At 42.1% G+C, this 13,130-nt stretch overlaps 1 protein-coding gene across 3 annotated transcripts in view; it reads left to right on the forward strand.

The window, feature by feature from the left end:
- The first annotated feature begins 5,513 nt into the window (after positions 1 to 5,513).
- GGACT (gamma-glutamylamine cyclotransferase) overlaps positions 5,514 to 13,130 on the forward strand; it is a 38,950-nt gene continuing 31,333 nt past the window's right edge. Inside the window, exons 1-2 of one of the 3 annotated variants that reach the window (XM_087814255.1) lie at positions 5,514 to 5,535; positions 9,099 to 9,267. In XM_087814255.1, the coding sequence (XP_087670381.1) occupies positions 9,157 to 9,267 (111 nt within the window). In that variant the 5' untranslated portion in view covers positions 5,514 to 5,535; positions 9,099 to 9,156. Of the gene's footprint in view, positions 5,536 to 5,577; positions 5,676 to 5,778; positions 5,846 to 9,098; positions 9,268 to 13,130 lie in introns of those variants that run through there. The other 2 variants (XM_087814254.1, XM_016203843.2) reach the window with 2 other exon arrangements.

Raw genomic sequence — 13,130 nt, forward strand, 5'->3', positions numbered from 1 at the left:
CTCACCCAAGTGAGCTCCACCCTTGAATTTCCACACAAGTATCTGTCTCTTTGATTAGTGGACCTCCACCCTCAGTGGCCTCTCTCTTTTAAACAGAGGACAGCTTTTCAAAGCCATTGTCCATCTTGATCCATGTCCTACTACCTTTTAGATTAATGTCAGCAATCTGAGATTGTTTCTCCTCTTATATCATTTTTTTATTTGGAGATAATTGAAGATTCACGTGCAGTTGCAAGAAATGATAAACAGCTCTCATATACTCTGCACCCAGTTTCCCCCAGTGGTAAAATCCTGCATAACTATAGTACATGATCACAGCCATTGACATCGATGCATCCACCAGCCTCATTCAGATGTCACCAGTCTTACGTGTCCTCTTTTGCATGTTTTGCTTTGTGCAGTTTTTATCACATGTATAGATTTGTGTGGTCACCACAGTCAAAGTACAAAACAGTTCCATCACAAGGATCCCTCCTGCTACTCTCAGGTTATTTTTTGCAAGTATTTTCTTGAGCAGTGACTGGGTACTAGCAGTGTGCTAGCTGCTATGGATACAATGGGAAATGAAAACAGACTGGAGTCCTGCCCTTGGGGAGCTTACAGTGTAGATCATCTCAGCCGTGTTGTGTATCCAGGTTAGGCATGCTGGTGTAGATGTCTGGGACTAAGGTTGTTAGCAGCCCCCTTTCCAGGGGATTTCTCGGGGAGTGGGAGTCGCTCATTCATGTCTTTTATATTTGCAGCTATCCCAAGTGTCGCAGGTTGTCAGGACATTTCTTTCCTTCTGTGTTGGAAACTCTCCCTCAGTTGGTGAATCTGGTTTTTTTCCTGGAGTCAATGACACATAGAATCAAGTCAAATTTTCTGTCTACTTCCTAAGAACATAGGTTGGTTCCATTGCCTTGGCCTTCTTCTTTGGACCTCATATTGCTGGTAAAAACTTTGCCAGGCAGTCGGGGAAAACGAAGAGTTCTGCTGAGATATAAACTCCATTGAAGGGTCAGCCATTTGTACATAGAGGGAAACTGGGGTGCACTTACTGTATTCACCCAAATAGAAGGACCCCAAGAGTTGAAAAACCCTGCTTCATACTATTGTTCAAAGAATAAAATGGAAAAAGAATGTCGTGCCTTGGCACATAAGAACACTTATGTACTAATTTCCTACACTGACAGTTCACGGGGATTGAGCTACATTTCACTTTGTAAGTCTTCATTTCTAGGCACCAGGTAAGCATTATTTCCTTTAAAAAGTTACCATTTGGAGAGCAGACAGATCCTAGTTTTAAGACTAATAATAACAGCAATGTTACAGGGTATTAGAGTTTGTTTTTCAGCCTCTGCAGTGTAATTGGCTTTGTTCATGGTAGATGGCATATTTGGCTGGTCAGATTGCTTTTTCTGAGAGTTCTTACAATTATACCCCTACTCATGATTAAGGATTTATTCACCAAAACTAGTGAAATAACCTCATATAGCACTTCACTTGAGTCTTTGCTTATTACTCCTAAATTTACAGAAGATGGGTGAGAACAGCATAAACCACTGCAACTGCAATTGCTTGGAAAACTACATAGTCCTTTTAGAAAAGATACTGTATATCTTTTGTGGAAAAAGGGGCAATACCTTAATTTTAAATATCTGGCAACTGTGCACATCATCTTTAAAACGCTAAATCCAGAGATACCAGATTGAATTTAATGTGCGTAAACTTAGCTTTGTGAGGTTGGTTTTGTCTGCTCATTAATTTCTTTGCCATGGAAATTGCTTAGTAGTGAGACCTGTTGTATTAAGTAAAATAACTTGACAGAATGAAAAAATAAAAGAACCCTGCTGCTTTCAAATTGAACAATTTTTTTAGAACTAGGTTTAGAAATAGAAGCAAGGAATCCAGTTATTTGAAGGATATATTTTCCTACTTTTTGCACACAAATTTTCTGAATTAGCCTAGAGGATCCTATGCTTAACTGTAAAGACTTTTTATTAAGCTTACATTGATTTACATAGGGCAAATGATCAAAAAGCAAACTTCAATGAAGTAATTATTATTGAATGCCTGTTCTGTGTACCATAGTGTGAAGTGCTGGAAATTCATGAAGAATATAGGTCTGGCCTGGCCAGTGTGGCTCAGTGGTTGAGCATCCACCTAGGATCCAGGAGATCACTGTTTGATTCCTGGTCAGGGCACACGCCTGGGTTGCAGGCTCGATCCCCAGTAGGGGGCGTGCAGGAGGCAGCCAATCAATGACTCATCACTGACATTTCTCTCTCCCCCTCTCCCCCTCTCTGAAATCAATAGACCTATTAAAATATATATATGTCTGCTCTCATGAAATTCAGTCCAGTAAGTAGTCATATAAATCAATTATTACACAATGGGGAGGTAGGGATTATAACAGAGGCTGGAGCAAAAGAGTATAGGGTAGGGTAAACAAATTTTCTGTAAAAAGGCAAATGGTAAATATTTTAGACTTTGTGGGCCTCGTGGTCTCTGTGGAAACCATAGACAATACATAAATGAATGAGCGTTACTGTGTTTTCAGTAAAACATTTATGGACACTGAAATTTGAATCTCATAATTTGCATGTGTCATGAAGTATTTTCAATTTTTATTTTCAAGCATTTAAAAATGTAAAACTCATTCTGAGCACAAGGACCGTACAAAAACGTGGTAAGTTGAATTTACTAGAATAATTTGATAATATTTCAGTATATTTTATAGTGTTATTTAGTTAGACCTCAAGCTCCTTATATAGTCTCCTTGCTCTGTTGTTTATTTCACATTATAGTTATAGTTTTAAGAGACAGAAGATATTTTCCCATTTATTGGGTAGTGCTTTTGATGCTGAAGGCATGGGCTAGGGGTAACAAAAAGATGAGGCCGGGCTCTTGCATAATACTAAGTAGCAGTGTACAAGGTGTGGCAATAGTATGTTTACAGTTGTTTGTATAGAAAGTAAGACAATAATTAATAATACAAGAATAAGCTTTGTGTTACACGTACGCACAACTATAAACCTAATTTTGCCCCACCCTACACTTAGTCAAATATAAATTAGGCATCTACCTTATGACATCAAAGTCTGGAAGACAGAGCTTGGCAATTACCTGCTCGGATTTAGACAACAAACATTGCCAAACTGGGTAATTCCAGTTAAAGACTATTTGCCAGCTTAAATTATTTGAGTTGATAAAGAAAATGTTTGTTGAGCTTTACCCAGGCCTAGCATTTATTGGCTGCAGAATCCTGAGCCTGGAGGAAGTGGGAGGTTGTAGATGGCAGAGCAATGGACCACAATGAGGAGGAAAAGAGCTGATAGTGGGCAGAACCCTTATGAGTGAGTGACTTACCTGCACCATTTGGATGCAGCCTGACAGCCTCAGTGAATCAAATCAGTTCCTAACCCCACCAGAGCACTTGGCTCGAGAGGGCTCCTGTATAACCCACCAATCCTCAACCAATAAGCCAAGGACTCTTCTAAAATGACCAGTTTTCTTGAGAAACTGTGCCTTTTGCCTTTTTGAGGGTAGTCTCCACCCCTGCCTTTGCTGGGCATTCATGTTTACAGTGACCGTGCCCTTGTGTGTGCCCAGACACAAGTAAATCCCGTGGAATTTAGATCCTACTCCAGACTACCTGAGCTAGAATCTGCATTTTTTAAATTTTATTTTTCAATTACAGTTTACATTCAATATTATTTCACATATAGAATCTCCTTTTAAAAAATAATGTTTTTCTTGATTTCAGAGAGAGGAAGAGAGAGAGAGAGCAACATCAATGATAAGAGTCACTGATCAGCCGCCTCCCGAATGCCCCCCACTGGGGGGTTGAGCCTGAAACCCAGGCATGTGCCCTGAACTCCTGATTCATAGGTTGACATCCAACCACGGAGCCACGCCAGCCGGGCTAGAATCTGCATTTTTAAAACAAGATCTACAGTTGATTCACATGGACAATACAGTTTGAGAGTAACTGGAGCAAATCTTCAATAAACCATGGTTCTAAAACTTGAAAGTACATCCAAAGCGCTCATTAAAATTCACGTCTCTAGGCTCTACCCTCAGAGTTGCTGATTCAGAAAGTCTGGGGTATAGCCTGACGTTTTGTGTTTCTATGTTCAATAGCTGAAGCTACTGGTCTGGGGCCACATCTTGAAAACCACTACTTTTGAACTATTAGTCTATGAGTTCTTTTTTGACAGTTAAACTTAAGATTTCATCCCACGGAGTCTAGTCTATGTTGGATCAGACTCTCCTAGCTTTGCCAGGCAGTAAATGCAACTTAACGATCACCTTGTCACCATCTTTAATTTTCCTTTCCCAGAGGAATTATTTACTCATATATATGCCTCACTTTCCTGTTGATAGGATCTCCCTTCCTCATAAACAAATATATAAAAACAAAATTATTCTTCCCTTAGAACAAACTAAGGTGATTATTGCTACTCTTTAAAAATATATACTAGACAAAATTTCTTATATATTTCAATTTAATCATGAATTTCCCAAGGCAAGAAAGAACTCTGTGAAAATTATGGCTTATGAATCTGATCTTTTATTTATTTTTGGAATTGTACATCTGTTCATAACACAAGCACATCAGCATTATTGGGAATGCTTGGAGGAAAACTAGACTGTAACAAGATTTCAACCAGTCTACACGCACGAGAAAATGGATGGGGCAGAAAGTGATTAAGGGAGATTATTGCTAGTTCAATAACTACCATACATCTGTGTCTGGAGGTTGGGGGGTGGTTGGGGACAGAAGTGGTCCTCTCCATCTCTGTGCCACTCCTGTCGCGAGTCCCCAAAGTAGAATTGCTTCAACTCAGAATGAACAAAATATATCTAGAGAAAAATTCTTCTTCAGCCTTGGTCTCTACTCCTCTAATTTTGGGACTCAATTTAAGTCCTAAGAGCCAGGGGAGAGACGGTAAGCCATTTCTTCCATTGCTTCCCACAACCACAGTTTTATTTCAAAAGGGAGAATTGGTAATATTGGCATTATCAAGACTATATGATTATCTGTATCCAGTTACAGGCTGAGTGAGTGTGGATGCTCCAGTGTTCCAGTGTGAGGCCTTAACGATGTGTCCTATGGGATGCATCCCCAAGTGTGGGCTCATTGCTAAGCGCGCGCGCGCGTGTGTGTGTGTGTGTGTGTGTGTGTGTGTGTGTGTGTGTGTGTAGTTGATGTGGTGTATCCCCAGGTGGGTCTGGGTCCCCAAGTGTGGGCTCATTTCTAAGTGTGTGTGTGTGTCTGTGTGTAGCTGATGTGGTGCATCCCCAGGTGGGTCTGGGCTCAGCGTGGGGTGGAGGCTGGCCCTGAGCGCCCAGGGGGGACGTGTTGCGGCGCACCTGTCTGCGGCGGAGCGCCTCAGGTGAGCGCGCGGCCACAGCGGGCTGGTACCGCGTCCCGCCTCCAGGGGGCGCCGCCGGGGGCGGCCTCCCGGGGCGGCCGAGTCCGTGTCCGCCAGTGATTTCCGCTCGGCCGCCCTGCCCCACTCTCCCCGACGGCACCGCGCTCTGCGGCCGGTAAGGCGTTGGGCTCGGGCCGAGCCGAGGGCCCGGAGCTGACCCCGCCTGTCCTGCGAGGCTGCCCTGGAGACCTTGGGCCGTCGGTCCCTGCGCGGCGCGTGACTCCGGGCCTGAGTCCGGCCCGCGGGGTCCGGAAGGTGGGCAGGGGAGGGGAGGGGAGGGGCCTGGGGCGGGGCGGGGCCGCGGGCCGCCCCGGAACCGCTGGGGGAGGGGACGCTGGGCGGTTAACGGCGCGCGCAGTCGGCTGTCCTCGCGCGGGGGCCGCCGCGGGCGGAGAGGACCGGCGACCGGCGAGGCCCTGCCTCAGGTGTGACCGCTTGTTCCTGCCAAGGGGGCGAGGCGAGACCTCAGTGGGAGCTTTTAAAGGATTTCTCAGTTGAATGATGCTTAACAGTTCTCGGAATTGCTTTTAATTTTAGAGATTCCCGTTTGTGAGGAGACCAGAAGCTACAAAAGAAATCTGAAAACTTCTGGCGCTTGCCAGCTTTTGAGCTCAGTTTTCTTTGGAGCGCCTGGTGACCACCGGCGGTTTCCCTTGCTGCCTTGATGACGAAATGCGGTCAGTGCCGTTTTCCTCTGTTGGCCAAGGTACCGCCACGGTCGCCCTGGAGCCCGAAGTGGGCGCGCGGTTTTGGGAACATACCTTCTTGACGCCGAGCTCGCTTTGTTAATATTGAACTGATAAGAAGTCATTGTAACCGTTTTTAAAAGCAGGTTATTAATTTTCGTAAATGTCCCAGGGAGAAATTGCGTGTTAAAAACTAAGGGGTATCTCTAAATCAATTGGATTGGCCTGTGTCAAGTGTCGGTCTTACGTACTTAGGTGATTTTCCCACGACTGAAGGCTGTTCTCCCGGCTCGTACACAGTTGACTGAAATGCTAGTATGAAGGGACCCTGCAGCTTGCCCTCGTTTTCCCCAAATGCCTTGTTTTCTTGAACCGACTCCCAGGGGGAAACTAGAAATTCCTAAGGAGACTACCTGGCAGAGAGCATTGCATCTCAGGAGCACAGTTTGCAAGGTTAAATTTTGTAATTGGTGAGTTTTTGTTCGGAAGTGTTCTGGACCGGTTGACCTTGCTGATGAGGGCCCTAACTATTAACACTGATCCTAGACAGGGCGGTTTTTTCAGGCTGTCCCTTCGGAAATGGGCCACAGGAAGTAGAACAGGGATAGAAACGGACACTGTTTAAGTTTTAAAATTATCTGCTCATTTTTCTCTTTATCTAGTAAGATCTCTTGGAAGTTCCAACCCCTGTCAGCTGTTCAGGTGGAGTCATTGAAAGGCCACAGGTAGCTGGGGCCTTCAGGAGGGGGTAGGGCACCCTGTAGGTGGCAGGGTGCCGGCAGCGGTGTTTGCAGAGGGACAGGTCTCAAGGAAAGGTGAGGGCAAAATCAGGTGATCTTGGTCAGCCGTCTTCGCTAGAGCATTCCTCAGCCCGGGGTAAACCTTAGTTATTAGAGATTTTATTAAGAGAGCATTGGTTAAACGTGACCAGGAGTCATTCTTCAATTGAAGGTCTCTCCCTTGTCAGTGAAAACTGCTCAGGGCAAGAAAGCCTTGTTTAGGTTGGACTAATAGCCGCATAGGCAGAGCTTACTGTGTGTGAGGTGTTACTGTACCCCTCCAGTGGGTTTACAGAAGAGAGCTGGCTACCCTAAGCCTCGGGGTTTGTATAGCATTTTGAGGTAACAGACATGGTAAATAGCTAAAGTGTTGAGAAGGATGGAGTGAATGCCAAAGGGGCAGGCTGTTGTTGGGGCCCCAAGATGAATTCTCGCTGAAGGACTTGGGGAAGGTCGCAGTTGGACCTTGAGCAGAGAGTAGAATTTTTATAGGCAGAAGAGTATAATGGGGCATTCCTGATGGTATACACCATGAGCAAAGATAAGAAGTTTAAAATGTAACTATGTTCAGAGATATGGGAGCAAGTGATATGCTGGGGTTGGACTCAGTGTAAGGAGGGGTGGGGTGGGGTAGGGTGGGGTGGGAGGTATGCTTGGAGAGAAAGGCTATGCAGCAACAGACTCCTTTTTGATCAAGGTTCTGATTTATTTTTTTTTATTGATGCAAACATAAAAGCAGAGGGAATGATATAATGAACTTTATTTAATATATCCATCAAATAGATTTACCAGTTTGTTAAAACAATTTTATTTTTTGCTTTTTGCTGTTGTTGCAGCATTTTAAATTCCAGACAACACAATATTTCGACCCTAGATAGTGCAGTAGTCACCTCCAAAAAAGAGGAGCATTTTCTTGTATTACCATAATACCAGTCATCTCCTAATCAAATTGACAGTAATTCCTTATTGTTTTCTAAAACCTAGTCCACAGTCAAATATCCTTGATTGCCTCAGAAATGCACTTATTCTTACTGTTGGTCTGTGTGAATCGGAGTCCAAACATGGGCCAAACGTGGTATTTTGTTGATATCTGTTTTTTTTAATCTAGGACAGGTATGGCAAGCTTTTTCTTAAAAGGGCAAGATGCTAACTCTTAGGTTTTGCAGACCATGTTGCAACTAACTACTCAACTGTCTTGTCCTGCAAAGGTAGCCATAGATGACATGTAAATGAATCAGCGTGGCTGTGTTCCAATAAAATTTCATTTTCAAAGTTTTTTGTTTTAAGCTCCACTGGTGGGCTGGGCCATAGTTTGCTAACCATTGTCTAAAGCAGAGATTTTCAACCAGTATGCCCCAAGAGTTTTTAAAACATGCAATACCTGATTATTTAGTCAGGGGCACCGGCTTCTTTTCCCTTAGATTGTCAAATAAAAAAGTGTCAATAGCCAACACAACAGTTGCCGTTCAGTGTGAATGAATCAAAATTATGCCTTTTTTTTGGTCAGATTGGCAAAAATATATTTTTTGGTGTGCCACAGAATTTTAGTAATTAGCTTATGTGTGCCATGAGATGAAAAAGGTTGAAAATCTCTGGTCTAAAATAGTACCCTTGAGTTTCTTTAATGCCAGTGATTTATTGGTGTCACTTGGTTTTCTGTAGATGCTTCACATTGTGGATTTATGCATCTTTTTGTATCGTATGGTTTAGCTTGCTCCTCTATCCCTTATATTCCGTTAGCTGGAAGGTAGATCTAAAGGTTTAATTAAGTTCAGGTTCACCATTTTTGGCAGAGGTGGTTCTGATTTTTTAAAATAAAATTTATGACCTTAAAAGACTAGGACACCCTCATCCAGGAAGCTCATTTTTTCTGAAGTAGTCTTTGCATTGTGACTGAGAATACACTTTTTCCTTTTTCATCTTATTTTCCTCACTTGAAGAAGAGGGTATAGCTGCTATTTCACAAGGAGGCTGAGAACTTGAAGCCACTCTGCTAGATCAGTGGGAACTTTTATTTTCTTCAAGGCACCCTGTGGCCCCTCTGGCAGGTGGACCACATTTTCTCATTGAATGAAGTACCTTCCTTCCTTGGGCCCATATCTAGGGCCTAAGGTGCCTTCCAACAGGGGCTGGGTGATTTGTTTCTGTTTTTAAGCCCCTTGTCATGTAAGCAACTTTCTTACCCACCCTCCTCTCCATCCCACGCCCGGCAGGACTGAGAACTGGCTACCTGGTCCATGGGCTGCTTGTCATGCTGTAAGGTAGAAGTACATGTCCTGGTGTCCTGTTTGGAAGGATTCTGAAGTCAAGAGCTTTTCAGACTCAGACTTTCTATGGTTCTGGATTCCGGGGTCACGTGGTATTGAAGAAACAAGCTCACAGGTGAGAATTGTTTTTCCTCCCCTCTATAGTGTTTGTTGATCCTAAATTCTAGAGCACCAGAAAGTATGTTTACAAATGCTGTCAGGCGGGAGTCCTTGTCTTTTTGTCACTTAGGAACAGTAGGGAAAACTGTTCATCTCTGTACCTATTTTTCCAGACAACACACCATTGGGTTGTGGTCTTTTTCTTCATTGATTTGTAAGAATTCTTTATACACTGAGGATGCTAATCTTTCGTCATATAATATGTTACAACTATTTTCCCCATTTTTTAAACTTTGTTTACAGTACTTATGCTCTGCAGAAGATTTTAATTTTATATAGGGGAAAAAAATCAAAACTCATCTTTATCCTTTCCTTGCTTTGTGTTTTGCTTGGAAAGATAATAACCATTTCAGGGTTATTTTTTTTTTTTAATTTGCATTAACACAGTAAATGAATATGTGACAAGAGCTAAGAACATGTGATTCTGAAAAAGAATAATATTGAATGGGGCTATTCATACCAAATAATATAATATTAAATTGATTAAATATTAGCATTAAAGTAGGCCCTATGTTGATTAGTGTTGAAGCTGGGTAATGGGTGTTTGGGGGATCATTATTTTTGTATGTATTTGATTTCTCATAATAAAGTTTTCTTTTAAAAAAAAGAAAAAAGGGGGTAGGGGGAAAAACTATCTTTGCTCCATTGGTTCATATTCAGGAACTATTAATTGTCTCTGTGCTAAACAGTGGGAGTATTGTGTTAATAATGTACAAGATCTTGGAGTTTACATTTCTCACTTAGGAGGCAGATATTGTTATGGTTAAGGGGACCAGCTTCTCTGTCAGACTTCCTGGCTTCAAATCCTGGCTGTGCCATTTACTAGCGGGATGATTTTGAACTTTTTAATTTAAAAAAAATGGGCATAACAATCGTGTCTACCTTATAAGGTTGTTGGGTGAATTAAATGAGAAAACCTATGAAAAATTCTTTACGTGGTACTTGGCATTTAGTACACACTCAATACATGTAAACAGTAAAGAAGAGAGTAATTGCAAACAGCAAGGACTCAGGTGGAGAGGTGTTGGTGTTAAAAGTGAATATATGTAGTAGGGGTCATGACCTCATGTGGGTTGGCTAGGTCGGTTCTGGAGATAAGAAATTTGGAAAATCACATTTTTTAATGGACTGAAAGTGCCCTTTGTTGGGGGCAGCAGAGAAAGGGCACAGGCAAAGGCCTAACGACTGGGAGAAGTGCATCTGGTTTTGTATTGAGTTCCTAGGGTTGCTGGATCTCACTACCTGAAATGAAGGCATCAGCGGGGCTGTGTCCCTACCTGGAGGCCCTAGAGGAGAATCTGTTCTTTTGAATTTTCTGCCCACATGCCTTGGCTCATTGGCCCCTTCCCTCCACCTTGAAAGATGCTACATTGCATCCCTTTGACTCTCCAACACAGTCACAGCTCTCTTTGCCCTGAGCCAGGACAGCTTTTCTACTCTTAAGGACTCACATGGTTAGATTGGGCCCATTTGGATAATCCAAGATAATTTCTGCATCTGAAGGCCATTAACTGTAATCACATCTGAAAAATCCCTTGTGCCAGGCTCAGTAACATGTTCTTGAGTTCTGGGGATTAGGACATGGGCATCTTTAGGGAGGGAGGGGGCCTTATTCAGTCGCCTCACCTTGTAATGCAATAGCTGCTGTAGGCTCGGGGCAGCTCTCCAGACATTTGGGGCAGTCAGATGCATTACCATCAGGTGCTGATAATTCTGAGAGCCTGTTTCCACTGCTCTTCCACGCCGAGGCGGTGGCTCTGCTCTAGACTCTTCGGGGCCCTCCTTCCTCAGCATTAGTAAGAGAGACTTCTGAATGGCAGGAGTCATTGGCTCCACATGTGAAATATCGACCTCTGCGCCCTGATGGGGCTTTTGCTGCTGCAGTCATTTTACCTTTTAGTTTTTTCTATTATTTTTATCTGTGTAATTGTTTTTGCACTCTAGCCTTAAACTGTGTTGGACTATTTTATTTTTGTTAATCCTCACCTGAGGATGTTTTTTCCATTGATTTTTAGAGAAAGTGGAAGGGAGGGGAAAAGGGGGAGAGAGAGATTGATTGATTGATTGATTGATTGATTGATTGATTGATGTGAGAGAGACACATTGATTGGTTGGCTCCTGCATGTGCGCTGTAACCAGGGCCAGGGATAGAACCGGCAACCCAGGTATGTGCCCTCGACTGGGAATCCAACCCAAGACCCTTCAGTGTGTGGGCCAACACTCTATCCACTGAGCTACACTGGCCAGGCCAGTGTTGGACTGTTTGGAACAAATTATACTAAAATTTTTAGTATTTTCTCATCTATCAATGCTGATTAGATGAGAACCAGGGCTTCCTCATTTTGATTCCCGTAATGCCTTCCACATAGTAGGCAGCCAGTCAGAAAGAGCTCATTTCTGGTTAATTGGGAGTGTTTTTATAGAATTCTGACATTTTGAGTTATGTCAGAGTAAATTGGAGAGAGACTTCTCATATTATGCTGTACTCTTTTCCGTTTGTTTAGATTACTACATGTGCTTTTTAACTTTTTGAGCATTTATCTCTTCCTCTTGTTGTCATCTGTACTTAGTGTGCAACAGATAAGTTTATGAAAATTATGAATATTTCTACATCTCATGATGGTTTTACTAACCAGTGAGCATTAAACAAGATCTAAAACATTCTTTAAGCCCATTATTTTTTAGTATAATCACAACTGCCTGCTCTGAATAACTCCCTCTCGGTCTGGTTTTCTGTAAAGTTAGATTCAGATTATAAAAGCCTAATGAAAACCATGAGGGGGGATTAGTATATCTTATAAATGAATAAAGAACAGTTAGATGGCATTCTTGGGAGTATTTATGTAGACAAAGTTGCTATTTTTTCCTCTCTCGGCATTTGATTATAAACACTTGCAGCCATACTGAAAAGTAGAGTACAAAGGACCCTCACCCAGCTATGCGGCCTCAGAAATCCGTGCACCATTCTGGCTTCGCCTTACTTCTTCCGTTCGCCCTTCTCCCCGTCCCTCCCCCCTTTTTTTCTTTTTTGAGTTTTTGCTGGTTTGCCTACTTGAGAATTTTGAAGCGAATACCAGAAATCATATCATTCTACCCCTAAATATTTTTGTATGAATTTTGTTTAAAAGTTTAGTTTTTACATAACTACAATTCTACCTAACAAGAAACAAAATATCCTTAATACCGTCTCATACTGTTTTCAAATTTACCCGGTTGTCTAAAAGAGTCTGTAGTTTATTCAAATCAGGATCAAAACAAAGCCCACTGATTTCTTAAGTGTCTTTTATTAATATAATTGATACTTTTACCTTTTATTTTTAACTCAGTGTTTTAGAGTAGTTGCATACCCTCATTCCTTCATTATTATTATTTGAATTTATATAAAATAAAATTGACCTTTTTATTGTATAATTCTGTGAGTTTTAAAATTGACTCATGTAACCATCATCACTGTATCATCAGAGTCCTGATACAGAGCAGCTCCATCACCAAAAGAAACCCAGGAAACAAAACATAACAAGCTCTCCCTCATTCTGTCCACTTATAGTCAAATCCTCACTCTACCCTTGATTCTTGACCATCCTTGACCTGGTTTCTACCTTTTATAAGCTTTGCCGTTTCCAGAATGTCACATAAATGAAATTATATAGTATGAAACTTTTGAGACTGGCTTTTTTCACTCAGAGAACCTCACTGAGATTCATCCATGTGTGTATCCTTTCTTATTCCTGAATGGTATTCCATTGAATGGACATAACACAGCTTGTGTATCCAATCACTATTGAAAGACATTTGGATTCTTTACAGGTTTTGGTGATT

Source organism: Miniopterus natalensis, chromosome 2 (assembly GCF_054644295.1).
Source record: "Miniopterus natalensis isolate mMinNat1 chromosome 2, mMinNat1.hap1, whole genome shotgun sequence".
In the NCBI taxonomy this organism is placed as follows: domain Eukaryota; kingdom Metazoa; phylum Chordata; class Mammalia; order Chiroptera; family Miniopteridae; genus Miniopterus; species Miniopterus natalensis.